A 21,998-nucleotide genomic window follows, 5' to 3' on the forward strand; every position below is an offset into this window, starting at 1 on the left:
GCTATGGTTAATCTTCCAGGGTTTGATTTAGCAGGTCTAGAGAAGACCTGCTCAATCAAACTCAGAGGGTGCCCCCATTAGCACTAGTAGTCCTGCTTCTCATGACTGACCTCCTGGTAACCTCTTGCTGTGTGGATGGGGTGGAAATGCCTCTTAAGATACATCAACTCCAACTCTGTCATTTACGGAGCTGGAGTTGCGTATCTTAAGTTGACTTTCTGCTGTCATGTGGACCTGGCCTAGGAGTGTATCTGCTATCTGAGCAGCCTTTGAAAATTCTCATGGCTTTCAGATGGATTTGGGCCCCTCACTCAATGGGACCCCTGGGAAAGATAACAGCCTAAACCAATCCTTGGATGCCTTTTGGGCAGGTGACACCATCGCCCAAACCAGTGACTTGGCCAAGCACAAGTTCCTCAACTTGATTGACGCCGGCCTTGCTATCAATTCTGCCTACCCTCTGATGCTGCTCCCAGCGAGGCGAGTGACTCTAATCCTCTCCTTCGACTTTAGCTCTGGGGATCCCTTCAAGGTAACTTCTCTTATGTATTGGGATGTTGCTCAAAGCCCCTGTTGGGATCGGGCACTGCCCAAACACCCGGCACTTGGCCTAAGACACTATTGTTTACACCCGCAATCTGGATTCCCTGATGGTGCTGTTTGAGACAGATGATGGTAGGAAATCCACTGGAACTAATGACATGTTGAACCTCTCTGGTCCTGCAACATCCATGTTCCGTGGTTAGTTAGCCGGATGTCCACTGATCACGGGTGTGCCCAAGTTTCCCACAGTCCCATAAAGTTTGTTTACAGACTCCAGCCCTAGATGTCAGTGTTGTGTGCTGTTGTTTAGCTTTAAATCACCCTTAAATGTCTTTGAAGAGCCCACTGAGCAGTAGAAGTGTTGATAGACAACATTGACCTTCCATGGTTTGGCAAATTCTCTGGTTTATCATTGTTTGGGTCCCAAGGGGGCCAGATTACAGTGGGTGAACCTGGAATATACTCTGTGCAAGGTCACTTCTATTGGGATTAGGGGTATGTGACTGATGATGAACTTTTCTTAGGCTACGTGTATTTTTAATTTCCCAATGTATCATATTGGTGTCATTGTATTTAGTTAGTGGGTGGAGTGACCTTTTTTCATTCCTTTATTTTTAAATCACATTTCTCTTCTTCCCAGACCATCAGAAAAACAGCCAAGTACTGTGAGACCAATCACATCCCATTTCCTAAGATAGATCCAGAAGAGATTAAGGACCGAGATAACCCCTCTGACTGCTACATCTTCAAAGGAAAGGATCTGCCCACGGTCATGCACTTCCCGCTCTTCAACAAGAAGAATTGTCCCGGTAACTGAATTGTGCACTACTCTTCTAAAACTCTTTGGGCCAGATTCCCAAAGGGTATGTCTACACAGCGCAGCTATTTGGGGATGCCAGACGTCTCCCAAAATAGCAACCCCATGTCTTAACGAGCCACCTGTTATTTCGAAATATTTTTTGAAATACCGACCGTGCTATTTTGGCATCCCTGTAACCTTTGTTCCAGGAGGGTTAAGGGGTGACTCAAAACAGTGCATTATTTCAAAATTTGGTGCAGTATAGGCATGCCAAATTCCAGAATAACCTATTCTGAAATACAATTGAAATAAGATACGCAATTTGCATAGCACAAATTTTGTGTCTTATTTCAAGTGTAGGGTGCTGTGTAGACACACCCAAAGGACTTAAGTGGCTACAATGTCAAGAATTATGCTGGGAATTGCAAAATCCCTGTTCCACTGTGTCCAGGCTCTGTGGTCAACTAAAGCTGTTCCATGCCAATGTTTTTGTAGCAAATGCTCCCATCAGCTTCCTTTACTCCTTGTAAGGAGCAGGAGAACCGACACCAATGAAGGCAACCTCTGAGTTTGACTTAGTGGGTCTTCACTAGATCTGCTAAATCAAACCCTGGAAGATCGACCACGGCATTGTTGATCTTCCTGGTGCCTGCATTTCTGTCTTTGGTAGGCCTGCCAATGGCTGGGAGAAGCAGTTGCCCCAAGTCCTAGTAATTTAGAGGGACCCGGACCCTTCAAATTACCACAGGAGCACCACGTCGGCTGCTCCAAATGGCTCTAAGCGTTGGGGGGAAAACTGTGCTCTGGAGGGCTGACCTCACCCCTTCCACCTGAGGCTCCACCCCTTCTGAGAGTGCAGAGCTACCCCGCTTACCTTTCCCGAGGAAGCGCGGCGGCTGTTGGCCCCCCGTTCTCTGAACATGTCTGCTGTATCCCAGGAGTCCAGATTGCACAAATGTATGGGCAGAGGAGACCTTTACTCATAGCTAATAGTTTAAGGGTGAGAGCCACTATGGAGGATGTGGTAGTCCCTGAATCAAGCCCCCCTCTGCCTGAGAAGGGATTTGATCCCCTCCTTGTTATGCCAGTGCCCTATCACTGATCCATGAGCTATTCAGATGTAAGTCTGACTCAACCTCCCCTCTGGAAGCTTTTCCACATTAGAGTAATAACTGCAGGGTCACCATAGACTTCTGTAATGGACGGACTAAGGAGTCTCTGTCCTCGCAGCTGGGAGCAGGCATCTCCCTCCAGCCTGGACTGTGGGTAGAAAATTACCTCAGCCTTCTCCCATGCGCTAACCTCAGGCCCTGGCGTTTGTGGATCGTTTTCCGAGGAGCCCGACTCTCTTTGTTTATAGCACAGGGAGGGTGGACACCTAACGGCCTTTGGTAATCCCAGGGGGTCTAAATTAGTTACCGGGACTCTTATAATGACACCAAAGTTTTGCTGCAAGTCAAGCCCAGCGATGGGCCACCTAGGTCAATGAGTTGGAATACAAGCAGACCTCCTTCCTCTCAGTGGGCTGCAAGATCCCTCTCCTGCGCTTGCTAAGGTTTGTTCACTGCGCTTCTGTGCCTAGAATGTGTGGGGTGTGTCAACATAGTTCAGAGGGAGCACTCGGCTCTCACAGTCAATGCTGTGTGCAACCCATACATCCCACATCTACCCTGATGGGCTGAGTGCGACCCTGGGGCCTCACTCATCTAGCCCCATGTGTCTGGTATATTTTGAGGTTAAAAAAAATAGGAAAAACTTTCTAACTCTAAAATTAGTTATGCTCTGGAGTAGATGGCCAAGGGATGTAGGGGGATCCCCCTGAGAAGATTTTTAGGAACAGCTTGGACAAACTCCTGTCAGGGATGGCCTAGGGCATCATGAGGCCGCAGGTTGCATGCGGCCCGCAGCCCGTTGGTTTGCAGCCCGCGCTGCGGTTTGAATTTATGCAGGGCTCAACACGTGGCCTGCAGGTAGGATCCTTTGAACATGGCCTCCACTGGGAACACACTCCACAACGATGAGGAATCTCCCAGGTGGGGTGAGAATTGAAAGATGCAAGGGGGTGGACTGGCTGGAACAGATGGGTAGAGTCTGTCAGCGTTTCTAGCCCCCAGGGACACGGTGCCGGGAGTACCAGGGTATTGTGGGAAGTGCTTTGTAGTCATGTGTGAAAGAAGTGATTTGCATATATTTGCATATGTATTTGCATGTATATGCAATCACACTTAAGTTGTGGCCCTCGGCATGTGCTGTAAGTATCATTGTGACCCTGGGGCTTTCAAAGTTGAGTAGCCCTAGCGTAGGATCACTTTTGAGATCCCTTTGCAGCCCAACAAGAGTTAGCCTTGTTGTTCTCCTGCCTCTTTAAGTTCCTAGATGCCATGATTCTGGGAACAATCAAAGTGTAAAAGCGAAACCCCCTGCTTTCCTTCCTTGGGGACTAACCCACTTCTCTTATTCCTAGGGGAGGTGGAGCATTTCAGAAAACGGTTCTCCACCTTTACAGTCTCCTATACAAAGGGCGATGTCCAGGAACTCCTTAAGACAGCGAAAATGAACGTCGCCAACAACCACGAGAGGATAGTGAAGGAGATCCAGCAGCTCACGTCCTCCTAGACCACCCAGGGGATTTAAAACCGTGTCTATGGCTCATGTTCAGGAAGGGCAGAAAATCTGGCTTCGCCCTTCACAATTCCTGGGAGGCTACTCAGGCTGTGTCTCCGCTGTGTTCTTTTTCCAGAAAAAGATACGCAATTTGTGAACTGCGATTTGCATAGTTTTTACCTTTTTTTTTTTGAAGAGGCTTTTCCCACATTTGGCCTGTGTACATGGGGCCAAATGTGGGAAAAACCTCTTTTGGAAGATTCCTTATTCCTCATAAAATGCAGTGCGCCCACTTTTTTGGAAACTGTGCAGATGCGTTCCCTGGATGCGGCAGAGTTTTTCCGGATCCCAGAAAAACTCTGTAGTGTCGACATAATCCCTCTGTAACCATTAAGAACCTAAGGCAGGGAGGAGTTAATTAGTCCAATTTACATTCCAAAAGGGATTTAGGCACCTATCTGCCCCTCTGCAGCTTGGGTTTCATTAAACTCTTGCTCAGTTTCTGTGGATCCCTGTAACACTTCTACTCCTTATCTCCCAGAGAGATTCCCAGCCTCGGAAAGACAGACCTCTTCCTCACTTGGGCTGTGTCCAGACTCAGGGGTTTTTTCGGGAAAAGTAGTCTTTTCCCGAAAAAACTTCCCCTGCGTCCAGACTCAAGAAATTAATTCGAAAGAACGCGGCTTTTCTTTCGATGGCGGTAAACCTCAATTTACGAGGAAGAACGCCTTCTTTCGAAAGTTCCTCTTTCGAAAGAAGGCGTTCTTCAATGTAAATAGGGCTTCTTCGAAAGAGAGCATCCAGACTCACTGGATGCTTTCTTTCGAAAAAGCAAGCCGCTTTTTCGAAATTTCTCCGTGCAGTCTAGACGCTCTCTTTCGAAAGAGGCTCTTTCGAAAGATGCTTTCGAAAGAGCCTCTTTCGAAAGAAGCTTGCAGTCTAGACATAGCCTTGTAGGGCCTGAGTCATGGGGTAAGAAGGAGGATGCTGGACTCCTCGAGCTCTGCTAGTCCAGGAATTAGTGTACTCACCTGGAACAGAGAAGACTTCAGGTCAAGTTGCAATGAGGGAGGTCTAGGTTAATGGAGATTGCCTATCTTCTACAACTGGAAGGGACCTTGAAGATCATTGAGTCCAGTCCTCTGCCTTCACAGCAGGACCAAGTACCATCCCTGACAAACTTTTGCCCCAAAACAGCCTCCACAAGGATTAAACTTACAACCCTGAGTTTAGGAGACCAATGCTCAAACCACCGAGCTATCCCTCCCCCAGGGTTGGTCCTGCTTTGGGCAGGGGGCTGGACTCGATGACTCCTGAGGTCTCTGCCATCCCTAGGACTCTAGGACTACATCTACACTACCCAGTCTTGTCTTCAACCCCCCTGTTGAAGCTGCTCCACTGTGGATTGTAGAGCCTGAAACTCTTTCGGCTCCCCTCAGCCCAAACAGCTACGCTGGTGTTTTTAGCCCTGCAGCTGAAGCCCCACAAGCCCAGCTGATCTGGGACAGCCAAGGCCGTGCTGTGCCTCCTTTTCTACAATGGGCATGCACCCTGTGGCATCTCAAGCTTGGCTGTGGGTTCCACTGTCAAGAAGGGCCCTAGAAACGAGGTGTAGCAATACCTCAGCCTTTTCACAGAGCCATCGCTTAGCCATTATTCTGCCTGCTGGCTTTGTTTTACTCAGTGGAATTCACCACCATTGTATCTGCCCACCATCCACATGGAAAACAGAGCTCGGTTTGATTCCGAACACACAGATCCTGGTTCTGATTGATCTGGCAGAGGCATTTCGACCCAGGGTTTAACACCAATTCTCAAAGGAATCTTACACCTGGGAGTTGGGGGGCTAAGCCTGTCACATAAAAACTAATATGTGGGGCCTGCAGCTTAGCAAGCTGGAATGGAAGTTTCCATCCTTAGAGTACATAGCCTGGGACCCTGTAAGCGCATACAGCAGCTGGCCCTCATCAGCTTTAACCCATGCATGGGAAACTACTAAGCAGTAAACAAGTTTGACCTTGGTCTCAGCTCATAAGAGTGGTAAGAATGGTGTAGAGCCAGTACGTGTTCACTCGGTAAACAACTGTCATATAACTAGTGTAGGGAGTCCTGTGACTGGTGAGTCTCACCAGGGACCTAGACCTTGGAGGGTGCCCTGGCTTCCCTCATCTGGAGCCATGTCCACTGCGGCCTGGTGCGAAGTGACAGGAACAAGACTCCCTGCAGACTGAAGCGTCAGAAGCATTTCTAAGTGCCTGTTACTCTTTTATGTATTGCTCTGCCTGTGCTTATTGATGTGTCACTCTGCAGTAACTGTATAACCATTTGGCAGTATTAACTCAGTGATGTATGGAGATTAATAAAAGCATCTATTCCTAATCAACTCCGCGTTGAAGCAAATTCATAATCCTGTTTGGCCATGGTCCTGTGAGTTGACAATTGGCATCACAAACAGGATTTGCTGTGTGCGAGAAGAGGGATAGCAGGTAATGTGGAGTAAACAGGGAGCGGGGGTTGTTTTGCCAGTTGGGATAAAGGGATGGCCAGCTACCTCTCAGTGGGAATCCTGTTGCAAGGGCACTGTGCCGGGTAGCTCCCCCCATAGGGTGGGATAAGGGGCAGCTCCTGCAGTCACCACAAAGGATTATGGGACACAGGAAGGCGGCAGTAACCACCTGTTCAGCCTGCAAATCCTATAGGGATTGGGGCTAAGGATGGCTGTTCCTCAGCCTCTTGGAAGCTGTTGTAGTGAAGATGCTAAGAGGAAAAGTATTATTGGAAAAGAATTCTTGGTTTCTTTGCAGCCTTTTGAGGAAAAAAAATTGGCCCTCTGAGTTGACAAAGCCCATCTCTAACAACTGGAGAGCAGGATGAGACCTGTGGTGGGGAGCAGATTATTCTACAGTTGTTAGTGTGGTATCCTCACTGATCGGGTTATTCAAAACAAAGTGGAGCAGACACGAATAAACGCACAACGGCGGCCAGGCCTGGCAGAGATTGGCCTGGGCAGGAGAGAACTTTTCTTTTCGACTCTAGAGTCTATAATTCTCCGCCAATGATGGTGGGTCATAGCAAGACATTCCCTCCCTCTCTGTCTCAGTTCCCCCGTCGGTTACATGGTGATATTAAGAAGCAATGGGCTAAAATGTCAGCAAGGGAGGTTTAGGTTGGACATTCGGAAAAACTTCCCAACTGTCAGGGAGGTGAAACACTGGAACAAATTGCCTGGGGAGGTTGGGGCGATATCCCTGGAGATATTTAGGAGCAGGTTGGACAGACATCTGTCAGGGATGGTCTAGATGGTGCTTGGTTCTGCCGTGAGGGCAGGGGACCGGACTCGATGACCTCTCCAGGTCCCTTCCGGTTCTAGTGTTCCATGATTCTAAGATTCAGAGATAAACTATTAGGATGCATATGAATATGACTAAAAGTGTGAGAAGCACCAAGCTGTGAAACTGCCTTGCTTGGAAACCAGTTCCCAGACAACGTTCTCATTACCACAGCAAGATTTTTCAGCCCAGCACATAAGAAGATTAACAAAAAAAATTCAATTTACTATTTACGTGAAAAACAGGATTTTTTTATTGAAAGCAAAATGCCTACAGGAGATCAGATATCAGTCTGGAAATATGTGAAGGGCTGTTCTAAGGTAGAATTGCTCTCCATGGTCACTGGAGGTAGCACAAGAAGCACGAGCTTGCTTTGCAGCAAGGGAAATGCAGGTGAGACATCTGGAAAGACATTTCAGTCCCTAAGGGTCGTTCAACATAGGGGCAATAACTGGAGGAAGCTGCAAGGTCCCTATCCCGTCACGATTTTAAAACAGGCTGAACAAACACCTGTCGGCGTTGGCTCCATCACGGCACTGGGGGACAGTGTGGGTGCCCTCTCAGGGCCCTTTGAAGCCTGGCATGTCTGGCTCAATCTAAGGTTTAACACCCATTCTCGAAGGGATCTCAGTCCAGAGACCTGGGTCCCCCTGACGTGATGAGTAGATTGCCAGGACCTCACTTGGGCCATGTTCTCATCCTGCAATGACAGAGTGTGGGCACATCCTCAGAGAATCATAGAAATGTAGGGATGGGAGAGATCTCTGTCACTGAAGTCCAGCCCCTGAGGCTGAGAGGATGGAGAAACATAAACCCGTCCTGAGAGGCGTTGGTCTAACCTAAAAAGCCTCTGAAGATCCAGATTCCACAGCCTCCCTTGGTCATCGGTGGCAGGGCTGAACTTCCCTTGGAGTCACACAGCTTTTCTGGATCTCTAACCATGGTGCTCTCTGAATCGATTCTTTCTGGTTCTAGCATCTGTTCCCTCTTTGTATCTTTTCAGGAGACGGTGGTGTCTCCTGGGGCTATGTCAACCCGGCAGGGAAACGTCGGAAAAAGATATGCAAATTGTGAGCCACAATTTGTGTGTCTTTTTCCACTTTTCTTCTGAAAGAGGCTTTTCTGACATTTGGCCTTTCCACACAGGGCCAAACGTCAGAGAAAACTTTCTTTTGGAACATCCCTTCTTCCTCGTAGAACTAGGTTTACAGGGATGCCGAAAAAAACACGTCTACTTTTCTGATTTTTTTTTCTGAAAAGCAGACATGTTCTTTGCATGCGACAGAGCTTTTCTGGGATACTGGAGGTATCCCATAAAAGCTTTGCAGTGTAGCCATAGCCTGGGACCCCAACTCCGAGGGCGTTTTCCATTGGCCGACTCTGGGCAGTTACTACTATATTTGCAACATTGATGGCAGGAACACCCGTCCTGAGGTGACCCACCTGTGGGATTGCAAGGTCCTGTTGTGTCTATCGAGGACCTCATCCTGCTACCCCAAAGCAGATGAATAACCCCTTCCTATGTGAGCAATCATGGCTCCATCAGTGTTGCGGGTCAGGTCTGATGGGTTGGGCTCTAAAAGTGAAGCACTGTGGACTTGGTCCAGAATTTCCCAATTAGACATTGCATCTACCCACCTTCGGCAGGGAAAATAAACTAGATTGATTTGATTCTGCACACAAAAGATCTGGATCTGATTGATCTGAGAGAGACATTTTTGTTCATCCTCTGAGATGAGAAGCTCACACTTCCAAGTCTCCAACATGAGCTAAGGGTCTATACAGCATCTGAGCACTAGACTCTACATCAGCTGCCCGCCATTTTTATTTTGTCTCCCAAAAATTACTGAATCCTGGAAAAACCTGCACATTTCCTGACAAGTTTTCTCAGAGCCCCTTTCACCTCTGTGTTTCTCAGGCTGTAGATGAGCGGATTGGCCAGAGGAGTCAGAAACGTGTAGCAGATGGAGAACACTTTGTCGAGGTCTCTGAGCATGTTGGATTTTGGCAGCAGATACACAACCATCAGGATGCCGTAGAAAATGGTCACCACAGTGAGGTGGGAGGAGCAGGTGGAAAAGGCCTTTTGCCGCCCAGTGGTGGACGGGATCCGCAGGACAGTGGAGATGATGCAGACGTAAGACGTCACTGTTAACACAAACGGGGGCAGAGTCAATAGAGCGGTTACTATGTTAATGACAAGATCCAAGTGGTACATGTCCTTGCAGAAGTGATTGATTAGTTGTGTAGCTTCACAGAAGAAATGATCGATTTCATCGGGGCCACAGAACGTTAATTGTGACATAAGAGAAACGATTATGGTAACGGCTAGAATCCCATTTATCCAAGACCCGGCTGCCAGCTGGAGGCAGAAATCGCCGCACATACGTGTAGCATAATGCAGGGGCTTGCATATGGCTAGATAACGGTCGTAGGACATCACGGCTAGAAGATAGCACTCGGTGGCTACAAAGAAGCCACTAAAGAAAAATTGTGTGATGCAGCCATCAACTGAAATGGTCCTGTCCCCCATCAGTAGCCCGGCCAGCAGCCGGGGCAAGATGCTGGAGCTATAGCAGATCTCCAAGCAGGACAAGTTCCCCAGGAAGAAGTACATGGGGGTGTGAAGGTGCCAATCGGCCACCACCAGCACAACGATGAGGAGGTTCCCAGCCATGGTCACAAGGTAGATCACTAGGAACAGCAGGAAGAGGAGGGGCTGCAGTTTGGGGAGGGTCCCGAATCCCAGGAGGATGAACTGGGTGAGGGAAGTTTGGTTTTCCTGCCTCGTGTCTGCCATGGGGAAAACGAAACCCACTCTGCAATGGAACAGGCATGGCCTTTGTTAAACGCAACATCACATTCCCCTTTTCATGGTCACAATATCACATTATCCCTCTCCTCCATGTGCCACGGAGGTCTCCTACTTTGTATGCTGCCTTGTGATCACTGAATACGAGCATCCAGATTTCTCTGCCAAAGGACATTGTGAATTATATAAGAATGGCCAGACGGGGTCATACCAAAGATCCATCCAGCCCCGTATCCTGTCTGCCCACGGTGATCAATGCCAGCTACCCCAGAGGGAGTGAACAGAACAGGGACCAGTGATCCCTCCCCTATCACCCATTCCCAGCCTCTGACAAACAGAAGCTAAGGACATCATCCCCGCCCATCCTGCTTAGTCACACTCTGAAAATGGAACGATCAAAATCTCTACTGACATTTATGCTAGTAAACCCGAACGTTCCCAAGAGCTATAAAGTAACAGGGCTCTGAAAATATTCCCCTTCATCACATCTGAAGTATTTAATTTACTTATTCCCACGTTCTGCTTTAGTTTTCATTTCTCACTCTGAATTTTGAACAATTTACTGCGCGGTAAATGGAAAAAAAGCAAAGTCTTTTGCTTCACGATTCAGTAATTTTTTTTAAAGACCCCGACAATTTCTTTTTAAAGTTACTTTATGGCAAGTAAAAAGGATAGGACTATTGGGGGAAATGAAACTATTATTTTTATGGCATGCAGTGGAAAACAGGGACAGAAATCATGGTAAGTTTGAAAAAATGTAAACTGATAAATGGAAATAACTTTAAATGACTAGTGATAGAAATGAGGAAGTGGGTCTGGCCCACGAAAGCTCATCATCTAATAAACCATCTTGTTAGTCTTTAAAGTGCTACATTGTCCTGCATTTTGCTTTAAATGACTACATTTTTAAAGAAATGACTACATTTTCCACCACTTCTAAGGACAAGTAAGCAGGGAGAGAAATCAGCATCAAATTTTGGGAAAGTATACATAGAAATGAGTTGACATGATTAAAACAGCAAATCCAGAAGTAAAGGGAGGAAATAAATAGAGGCCGTCTTTGCTGTAAGTCCAAGATGCATTCCAGAAAACTTGGTCTTACAGCAAAACAACTTAAAGCAGAGAGTTTTTTCCCATGGCTGACTTCCATTTCCACAAATTGGGTTGTTGGGCATTTTTTTAACATGACTTAAGTGGGGGAATGGGAGGACTTATAATGCATCATTTCCGACAAGTGTCAATGGCTTTAGTGTGGAATGGATGGATACCGGGGCAACTTCTAGCAGGGATGCCCTGCAAGGGGAAAAGTAAGACGGATATTAGAGGCTCCATCCTGGCACTGGGGGTTGGGGTCAACACCCTCTCAGGGTCCCTTAGGGTATGTCTACACAACAAAGTTATTTTGAAATAACTTTCCTAGCGTCTACACAAAAATTAATTTGAAATAGCGGAAGGCTTATTTAAAAATTGGTAAACCTCATTCCATGAGGAATAGTGCCAACTTTGAAATTGCTATTTTGAAATAAGCATTGTGTAGACACTTATTTCGAAATAGGGGGCCTCCAGTCCTTCCCAGGGTGGAGTGCTAGCCGCCCTAGCCACAAGGTAACTTCTGACCTGAAGCCTTGATTGAATCAGTTCTGGTTGGCCTTAAATGTGATTCAGCGTCCAATCAATGTTGACACACCATTTTGAAAGAGCAAAGAGCTATTTCAAAATGCATTTTGTGTGTAGATGCATTATTTTGAAATAAGATATTTCAAAATAACTCTTTCGAAATAACACTGTAGTGTAGACATACTCTGAGATCCTGGCATGTCTGATTCTCTCCTGGGTTTAACGCCAGTTCTTGAATGCGTCCTACACCTGGGAGTTGGGGGGCTAAGTTCATCTCTAACAAGTGGAGATCAGGACTCAACTGGAGTACTGTGTCCAGAAATTGCAGAAGGTCCAGAGAAGAATAACAAAAATGCTGAAAGTCTAGAAAACATGAGCTAGGAGGGAAGACCGAAAGAATTGGGCTTGTTTAGTTTAGAAAAGAGAGACTTAGAGAGGGCATGATAGCAGGTTCCGAGTATCTAAAATGGTTTTGCAAGTAGGAGGAAGAAAAATTGTTCTCTTTGGCCTCTGAGGATAGAGCAAGAAGCAATGGGCTTAAACTGCAGCAAGGAAGGTTTAGGTTGGACATTAGGAAAAACTTCCCAACTGTCAGGGTGGTGAAACACTGGAATAAATTTCCAGGGGAGGTTGTGGAACCTCCATCACTGGAGAGATTTAGGAGCAGGTTGGACAGACACCTGTCAGGGATGGTCTAGATGGTGCTGGGTCCTGCCATGAGAGCAGGGGACTGGACTCGATGACCTCTCAAGGTCCCTTCTGGTTCTAGTGTCCTATAATTCTAAGATTCAAAGATAAAAATCCCTACAGGAGATCGGATACCAGTCTGGAAATATGTGAAGGGCTGTTCTAAGACTCCATGGTCACTGGAGGCAGGACAAGACGGAGGAGCTTGCTTTGCAGCAACGGAAATGCAGATGAGACTTCTGGAAAAACATTTCAGTCCCTAAGGATCGTTCAACACCGGGGAAAGTGACTGCAAGAGGCTCCGAGGTCCCTGTCCTGTCACGATTTTAAAACAGGCTGGACAAACTGCTGTCAGCGTTGGCTCCATTGCAGCACTGGGGGATGGGGCGGATGCCCTCTCAGGGACCCTTACAACCTGGTGTGTCTGATTCTACCCAGTGTTTAACACCAGTTCTTGAAGGGATCTTACACCAGGGAGTGAGGAGGCTAAGAGCATCTCTAAGAATTGGAGACCAGGATGAGACCTGCTGGGTGGGGAGCAGATTATACTAAGAGCAGGTTAGATATATGTCTATCGGGGTGGTCTAGACAGTACTGGGTCCTGCCATGAGGGCAGGGGACTGGACTCGATGACCATTCGAGGTCCCTTCCAGTTCTCGTATTCTGTGATTCTATGATTCTACAGTCATTAGTGTCGTAACCTCACTGATCGGGTTATTTCAAAGCGAAGTGGAGGAGACATGAACAGATATGACTGGAGAAGGAGCGAACTTTTCCTTTCTTTGTCTCTAGAGTCAATAAGTCTCTTCCAAATTCTGCCATAACAGTGGGCCACAGCGAGATATTCCCTCTCTCTGCCTCAGAATCTCCTGTCAGTTACATGGCGATATTAACATGAACGGGGATCTAGAGGGGATGGTGAGACTGAATTTCCACCAATGGCACTGCCCTTTGTCAGGCAGCTGATGTTGGGTGAATGGAAAGTAAATAGGATAGAGACTAAACAATCATCACTCGTTAGCCTGGCTTTGAGTGCAAATAGGCCAACCAAACGAGCGAGCTAATGGAAGCATAAGGCTGGAAGGAAGGGAAAGGTCTAAGGAGCAGAGTCAAAGTGTGCAAAAAAGTATCCATGGCCAAGAGTAAGCTTGTGCGGCCATTCAAGAGAGAGTCAGATGCTGCCCAGATGATTAGCAGAGCGCTCTGAGCTCCATTTTTGGTTTGTACCAGTGGTGCACATTTGCACATGGTTTAGTGCACAGAAAATTATTCTGCACTTGGGTGGGAAAAAATGCACTCATGGCTGGAAAAGATTAGAGGGAACATTGCTCCTGACCCCTCCCACTGGTAACAAAAGCCATCACCCTCTGCTCCAAGACCCCCCAAAATGGTTATTAAGGGCTGTTACCAGCACTAATTAAGCTTGCTAAGAAAATAGAAGGGAATGAGGGAGATTTGTTGCCGTCAAGACGTAAGGCTGAGGAGAAGAAGGGGGCTCTATCGGGCTCTTCCATGGTAGTTAGGGGAAGGGGAGAGGAAAACTATTGACGGATAGGGACCAGCCCAGCTGGCGTGTAGGGCTTGGAACATACACGCTCGTGAAGCCCGAATCTGCCCCTCAAATTTCCTGCAGATTGGACTGCTATGTTCCAGTTAAATGTGCTTGGGAAATGAGAGGGAGGAGGGAGCCAGATTCCTGCTAGTAGGTGATAGCCGCCGGAAAGGGGTAACACTCACCTTCACCCACGGTTCTTCAGCTGCCCATCCTAGCTTGGATTTCTTGGGGTTTGCTGACCAGGAGTCAGGTCTTTTCTCTTGTTTCTCCCCAGAAATTCTCTCGATCCAGAGCCCTGGGTCCCCCGACACGATGAGTAGATTGTCAAGACCTCGCTTGGGCCATGTTCTCCTCCTGCAGTGACGGGGATTCTCAGAGAATCATAGAAATGTAGGGCTGGGGGCAGGATGGTCACTGAAGTCCAGCCCCTGAGGCCGAGACAGGAGACACGTAAACCCGCCCTGAGAGGGGTAGGTCTAACCTGTTCTTTAACTTCTCTGACGATACGGGTTGGTCATCAGTGGCAGGGCTGAATGCCCCTTGGAGTTTCACAGCTTGTCCGTATCTCTAACCTTGGTGCTCTCTGACCTGACTCCTGTTGCTCCCAGCTTCTGTTCCCTATTTGTATCTTTTGCAGGAGACGTCCGTGTCTCCTGGGAAGCCGAGGGCGCATTCCATTGGCTGCATCTGGGAAGTTCCTACTCTGTTTGTGACACTAATGGCAGAAATACCCGTCCTGAGGCAATCCACCCGTGGGATTGCACGCTCCTGCTGTGTCTAACCAGGCCGTCATCCTGCTAGCCCAAAGCAGGTGAATAATCCATTATAGCCAAGAAGGCTAATGCCATATTGGATATTAGGAGGAGCATTGCCAGCAGATCCAGAGATGTCATTATTCCCCTTTATTCGGCTCTGGTGTGGTCACATCTAGAGTACTGTGTCCAGTTCTGGGCCCCCCACTACATAAAGGATGTGAACGCATTGGAGAGGGTTCAGTGGAGGGCAACCAAAAGGATGAGGGGGCTGGAGCATATGATCTACAAGGAGAGGCTGAGGGACTTGGGTCTGTTCAGTCTGCAGAAGCGAAGAGCGAGGGGGGCTTTGAGAGCAGCCTTCAACTTCCTGAAGGGAGGTTCCAAAGAGGATGGAGAGAGGCTGTTCTCAGTAGTGACAGATGGCAGAACAAGGAGCGATGGTCTCAAGCTGTGGTGGGAGAGGTTCAGGTTGGATATTAGGAAAAACTATTTCACTAGGGCTACGTCTACAATGGCCCCTTCTTCGGAAGGGGCATGCTAATTTTGAACTTGAGAATAGGGAAATCTGCGGGGGATTTAAATATCCCCCGCGGGATTTAAATAAACATGGCCACCACTTTTTTTCCGGCTTGGGGAAAAGCCGGAAAAAAGCGTCTAGACTGGCGCGATCCTCCGGAATAAAGCCCTTTTCCGGAGGATCTCTTATTCCTACTTCACAGTACATCAAAAGAACACAGCAGTTTTGTCAACAGCCGTAAACCTCATTTTACGAGGAAGAATGCCTTTTTTGACAGTGTTTTGTTGAAAAAAGGTGTGTGTGGATGCAGGGGTGGGGGGTGTCGAAAAAACAGACCTCCAGGGAAAATTCCCTGGTGGACAGTCCTTCTTCAGGGAAAATCTCTATTGTTCCTGCCTGTAGCCATGTTTTAAAGGCACAGACATGCTGGGCAGGCATTCTGACAAGAAGCTGGCCACAGACCAAGCCTGTCTTCTACCCAGCTCTTCCTGCCTCCCTGCCAAATGGGTCATGTCTCCACTCCCAGGCCCCCGAGACCCCCAAGGACCTGCCAAGGAGCCACCCCAGCTGCCCTCCAATGGAAAGAAGAGAGCTCTAGCCTAGTCAGGGCCAGAGGTCCTGACCCTGCTTGAACTTTGGGGAGAGAAGGAAGTGCTCCAGGGTCTGCACGCCTGGTACAGAAACTCAGACATGTAGGCTGTGTCTAGACTACATGCCTCTGTCGGCAGAGGCATGTAGATTAGACACATAGGCAAAGGCAAATGAAGCCGCGATTTAAATGATCGCGGCTTCATTTACATTTACATGGCTGCCGCGCTGAGCCGACAAACAGCTGATCAGCTGTTTGTCCGCTCAGCGCGCTAATCTGGACGCTCCCCTGCCGACATCAAAGCCCTTTGTCGGCAGCCCCGTTATTCCTCGTGGAATGAGGTTTACCGGGGCTGCCGACAAAGGCCTTTGATGTCGGCAGGGGAGCGTCCAGACTAGCGGCGAGCCGACAAACAGCTGATCAGCTGTTTGTCGGCTCAGCGCGGAAGCCATGTAAATGTAAATGAAGCCGCGATCATTTAAATCGCGGCTTCATTTACCTTTGCCAAAACAACAAATCTACATGGCTCCGTCGACGGAGCCATGTAGTTTAGATGTACCCATACTGGTGCATGGCTGAGGGGCTGGCGAAAAAAGGCCACCACCCCAGGACTGTCGATCAAGTGAGGGTGAAGGTGAAAGAGCTCAGGCAGGGCAGCACAAAGACCCGAGAGCGCAGCTCTGCCTCGGGGGCAGCCCCACACCATTGCACCTACTACCAGGAGTTGCATCACGTCCTGGGTGGTCCGGAACCCCTGTCTGCCCCTGTGCTAGTGCAGACACCTGTGCAGTACTGCCAGAAGGGCACACAGGAGACAGAGGAGCAGGTTCCAGGAGACGAGGAGGAGGAGGACATCAATGACACAGAGATGACCCAGGAGGCCTCACAGGCACCTTCGGATGCTGGCGAGGGAAGATCAGGTGAGTGCAGCCAGGGTCACACACAGAAGCAGGGAGGTGGGAGCACAGGGGATGTGGAGCAATCTGCGCATGTTATGCTCTTCCTGGACTGCTTTCATCTCTGTGCATGTGCAAGCAGGTGGGCAGGCTGTGGGTGGGGATCATGGGAGACTCAAGCTGCTCCAGGCCCCTGTCCTACGTCTTGTGACCCACTGTGGCTTCACACTTCCCTGGGCTGCATGGCCACAGTGTGGGAGGGGTGGCTGTTGTGTGTGGTGGACGTTACCTTAGCCACCTCGGGGCCCCATATGTGGGCTTGCAGTGACAACATTCCCAGGATTGATTCACTGAGCACAAGCAGGGACAGTGTGTGAATTCCTAACACTGATCACTTCTCCCTCTTCTCCTCCACACCGGGATCTGCCACTGCTGACCACTGGGCAACACCTGGGCCACCGCCCACCCGGTCCCACGGAAGCCACAGGCATTGGCAGGTCTACAACGACCTGATGAGACGGCATGTGGAGGACCTGGAGCAAATTGAGGAGACCATGGTGAAAAGGGCAAGGGAGGAGGCTCACTGACACACTCGTCTGCTGGAGGATCAGATGCGTGTGAGTGTCCGAGAGTCTCTTGCTGTGTCAGGTCCTGTTCCCATTGCTGCTCCTCCTGCTCAACCTGCTCCAGCCTCCTCTGCCCCCTTCCTTTCCCTCAGCCCCTGCCATCCCTCCACCTCTGCCACCTCCCTCCCCCCTGCTAGGGAAGAATCAGCTGCAGCCTCCTGCCCCCACTGTCACAGGCCCACCTCAACCCCGAGGATGGGTGGGTCCACCAAGGTGGCAAAGTTTTGTGGCCCAGGTGAGACCATTATCATCCCTAAATTGCCTGCCCTCCCCTTCTCCTCCAGGTTAACATCCTCCCTCCCTCCCCACTCTGGGCTGACATCCCTCCTCCTCCCCCAGTTTTAAAAACAGTTGGAGCATTTAAAGACAAGTTTATTATTGAGTACATGTTGCACAGTTCTATTTTTTTACAGTTATTTATTTGACCGTTGAACGTTAAATATATTTTTGAGATTTAATGTGCTGTGCGTATCTTCACTGTCCAAAGGCTGGTGCAGGGATGGGTTGTGGGAGGAAAGGTTTTGGGCCGGGGGCCCACGCCTACGGGCCCCATTGCAGACACCCTAGGAAAGTCATTGGGCTCCTGCTGAGAATGTCTCATGCAGAACCTCCCGGATGCGGACTCCCACCTGATGGGCTTGGCAAATGGCAGCTGTCCCAGGCTGTGTGAACTGCCTCCCCTCCACTTCAGCCATTGCCCCCCAGCCTCGGAGGAAGGCCTCCCCTTTGCTCTCCACCAGGTTGTGGAGGATGCAATATGCAGCCACCATGTCTGGGATTTTGCGCTCCTCCATGTCGAGGCGAGTGAGCGAGCACCAAAACCTTCCCTTCCGCCGGCCAAACGCGCATTCCACCTGCAAACACGTCTGTGTCAGGTGTGCGTTAAAGAGTTCCCTGATTGGGTTCAGATGCCTAGTGTACGGCTTCATGAGCCAGGGCATGAGAGAGTTCGCTGCATTGGCCACAATGTGGACCAGCATCTCTACGTCCCCCACAGCAAAATTTCGCTGGGGGAAGGAGGATCCAACCTGCAGCCTTTCGTAAAGGTGCGAATTGCGGAAGATCCGAGCATCATGTGCCCGGCCCGACCATCCCACCCAAATGTCCGTGAATAGTCTAAGGTGGTCAACCAGGGCCTGCAGCACCATGGAGAAGTACCCCTTTCTGTTGATCTACCGGGCTGCTCGATGGGGCAGTACACGGATGGGAATGTGCGTTCCATCCAGCGCTCCTCCACAGTTTGGGAATCCCAGACCAGCAAAACCGGCCGCATCCCACTCTTTGTTTCCTGCTGTGAGCCCTGCGAGAAGGGTTGCCCCCTCCCCATGCAAGCCCTCTTGTCCTTTTTCTTGGGTCCTTATTCCGCACCCCCCCCCCCCCCCAACATTCTCCATCCCTGGACTCCCAGCCGGCTGCAGGAACTGCAGCTGGTCTTTTTCTGAACAGTGCCTAGGGAACACCTGTACATATTCGTGCTCCGCACTCTGCATTTCCTCACCCTCATGTCCCTCCCCGATGCCAAGTGGCGGGACTCTCTGGGTATGTCTAGACTACATGCCTCTGGCAACAGAGACATGTAGATTAGGCTACCCGGCATAAGCAAAGAAGCAGGGATTTAAATAATCCCAGCTTCATTAAAATAAACATGGCCGCTGCGCTATGCCAATGATCAGCTTGGCGCCGTGAGCACAGGCGTGTACCTGGTGCGGTTCACCCCCATCCTGGACACCTGCCCCTTCTGCGGTGTGAGGGAGAACCTAGCGCATGTGTATCTGGAATGCACCAGGTTACAGTCCCTTTTCCAGCTCCTCCAGAAGCTCCTATTGAGGTTCCGGCTGCACTTTTCCCCACACCTTTTTATTTATGCACACCCCATCCATGGTCCCACAAAGTCACGAGACCTCCTCGTCCACCTCCTCCTGGCTCTGGTGAAAGACTCCGTCTACAACACCAGGAGGAGGATGCTGGACAAGGGGTGCTCTGTGACTGTGGGGCCTACTTCCCTTCCTCCCTGGTCTCACACATCCGGGCAGAGTTCCTCCGGGAGTTCCTCCACTGGCTCCATCAACAGCTTCCAGGAGCAGTAGGCGCTGTCCGGGGCGCTCTGCTCGGTGTCCCCATCTGGGTCCCTCATTGTAAACTTCTGACCCACACCCCCTGGCCATGTTTTTCATTATTTCTCCCCCGGAAGCAGTTGGCCCCTAGTTCCAGTCGTCCCTCCCGCAAGGCAGGGGGAAGGGCTTTTAGAAGTGGGTGGGCTGGCTGCCACCCACTCCTGGGGTTTTCAGATGGTGCCATGCACTGAGCAATGCCCCGGGCAGGTCCTGATGCCCTGCTGGCTCCACTGGACTCTCTGATGCCAGCCCTTCACTGGAAAACTCTGGACCTACCACATGCGTGCGCTTAGGCAACCATCGAAATGGCGTCGGAGCCAAAGTGCTTTAGACTTTCAGCCGGACCCAGGCTGCGAAGTCTCAGTAATGAGGACACATTGGAAAATGAGGCTAAGGTATCTCAATCAGTAAAAGGTTACCAGAGCGGATTAGGGAGTAGGGGGTCTGGCCAGCATGTGTGCTTGCTACACAGAGCCACAGGAAGTTTGTTTAGAAAAAGTAGTAGAGTTGGTCCTAGTCCACCAAGGCTGCAGCTACACGGCAGGGCTTAACTGGACATAAGCAACGCAAATAGAGCTGCGTCCATTTCATAGCTTATTTCTAAATAGTTTATTTTGAAATAGGGAGCCTCTACACATCACTTATTTCGAAGTAGAGCACTCTTCCTCCAATTTCCCTTGTTCCTCGTACAAGGAGGGTTACAGCAATCGGAGTAAGAAGTCCTCCAGCTTGATAGTATTTTGACACTGTTTCGAAATAACTGCCTGCTGTGTGGACTGAGTTATTTCGGAATAGCGCTAGTTAATTTGAAATCGTGTTGCAGCGTAGACGTACCCCAAGGGTGCTAAGCAGGAATATTTTGGGGACTATTTGGGGAATATTTTGCCCGTAATTGCATTCAACAGGTCGGAGCTCTAAGCCACAGCTTAGCCCATATGTGCTTAACCCCAGCTTTAACTATGGTGTGACTTTCAAAGTCGCCTAAGGGAGCTGAAAGAGATCCTAGTGTCTAAATCACTTGGGCAGCCCTGAAAATTTCAGCCGTAAATTTACTCCTAGAATGAGTGATTCCTTCACAATGCCAGTAGGGTTCACCCAATGAAAAGAGATTTTCTGGAGGATGAAATGCTTTTTTCTCTCGCTCTGACTTTCCCTTGGGTACTAGAAGTTTGACACTGCTGGTGTTGTCTAAGAATGAATCTGACACTAACGTTTCCTTGCTCATTAGGTTCTCCAGACAGACGAGCCTCAAGAGACTGCCCCTTCCCTTGGAAGGAGATATAATGATCTAGAAAAGACTCTCCCATTTATCAGTGCCTGAGGGATGTAACCAGACAGGGTGATGGAGACGCAATCGCTGTTCTGCCTGAGGACATGCTGTGTGCTGGGAACAAAGAGGCAGGTGGTGAGGAGCTGGACTGATTATCGCATCTCCTGGTCCTTGAAATCCTCGGTGAGGAGAAGACATCAGAGACTCCAGCTTCTGACAGATCCACTACAGAGGTAAATCAACCTTCCCTCCCCTGGTTCCTGGAAGCGTGTGGTTTTTGAAGCGATGTAAGTTGGTCAAATAAATCCTGCCCTTGGAATCCAAGGGGAATTTGGCAGGGATCTCTCTCAGACTCCCCACTCAATGCAAACTGCCGGAATTGGGGGAAAAGGAAATGACCTTTCTGGTCACTTCTACCCTAGCTCCTAAACTGTCCTCCTATCACCGCCAGACCTGATTCGTTAGCAGTCCTCATAATGTGCATTATCCCACTCGCTGGGAGCTGTTGTTTTCTCTGCTTCACAGACGGACCCCATCACACAGTGGGACGGGTTTCTAGAGGTGTTTTGGGCACCGAGTCACAGAGGTTTGATATCCGGGACTGCCCCCACCAATGCACAGGAGTTGTACACTTGGATCATCCGGCCGGAATGTCACACAGAGATTCAGAGGGGGAGACGATTTAATCTGTAACTGGAAAAACATATAGTCTAGCAGCACCGTAAAGACTAACAAGGCATAGAGCTGGTATCATGAGGTTTCGTGGATGCAACCCACTTCTTCAGATGACTGGAGTGTTAAAAGTCCAAATCCAATAACTAAGGGAAGGGAGGAAGGGATTTAGAGTGGATAGAGATGGTGCAAATTGTTCCAAAGCACTGATTGTTTTGGAATTGGAACTTTAACAACTCCAGTCATCTGAAGAAGTGGACTGTGTGCACAGAAGGTCATGATCCCATATGTATGTTTGGTTAGTGTCTAAAGTGCCCGCAAGATTATTAGCTGCTTTTTAAGTCTTTCCAGTCATACAAAGAGCTGGTGACAAAGGCAGTATTTGAATCAACATCTCCAAAGTCACAAGCAAGTGGAACAACCAGTGGAACAGGCTGGCTTCCTCTTTCATCTTCCCTCAGTGCCTTTTCTGCTGGACAGGAAGAGGTTAATGAGATGCAATGGGGAGAAGCAAAGCTGGCATGCTGAGAGCTAGAAGACTGGCATTGACTATGGAACAAGCTGGGATTCCCTTCCTCCAATTTTGCTAACTATTATTCAGGTTTGCCCAATT

At 49.2% G+C, this 21,998-nt stretch overlaps 2 protein-coding genes across 2 annotated transcripts in view; one reads left to right on the top strand and one right to left on the bottom strand.

Moving 5' to 3' along the window:
• The window catches only part of LOC106732455 (cytosolic phospholipase A2 gamma-like), a 32,883-nt gene extending 26,539 nt beyond the window's left edge, over window positions 1–6,344 (top strand). The window contains exons 13-15 of the mRNA XM_075912040.1: window positions 372–532; window positions 1,184–1,352; window positions 3,807–6,344. Of these exons, the coding sequence (XP_075768155.1) occupies window positions 372–532; window positions 1,184–1,352; window positions 3,807–3,958 (482 nt within the window). The 3' untranslated portion in view covers window positions 3,959–6,344. The remainder of the gene's footprint in view (window positions 1–371; window positions 533–1,183; window positions 1,353–3,806) is intronic.
• Window positions 6,345–9,118: 2,774 nt separating this feature from the next.
• LOC102447687 (olfactory receptor 1f45-like) lies at window positions 9,119–10,075 on the bottom strand. The gene has a single exon (XM_006129557.1). It carries the CDS (start codon window positions 10,073–10,075, stop codon window positions 9,119–9,121), a length of 957 nt encoding a protein of 318 aa, XP_006129619.1.
• Window positions 10,076–21,998: the final 11,923 nt, after the last annotated feature.

The sequence above is a fragment of the Pelodiscus sinensis genome, chromosome 30 (genome assembly GCF_049634645.1).
Source record: "Pelodiscus sinensis isolate JC-2024 chromosome 30, ASM4963464v1, whole genome shotgun sequence".
NCBI lineage: Eukaryota > Metazoa > Chordata > Testudines > Trionychidae > Pelodiscus > Pelodiscus sinensis.

Coding starts and splice junctions, on each gene's coding strand:
- LOC102447687 (XM_006129557.1), bottom strand. CDS start 10,075: ATGGCAGACACGAGGCAGGAAAACCAAACTTCCCTCACCCAGTTCATC.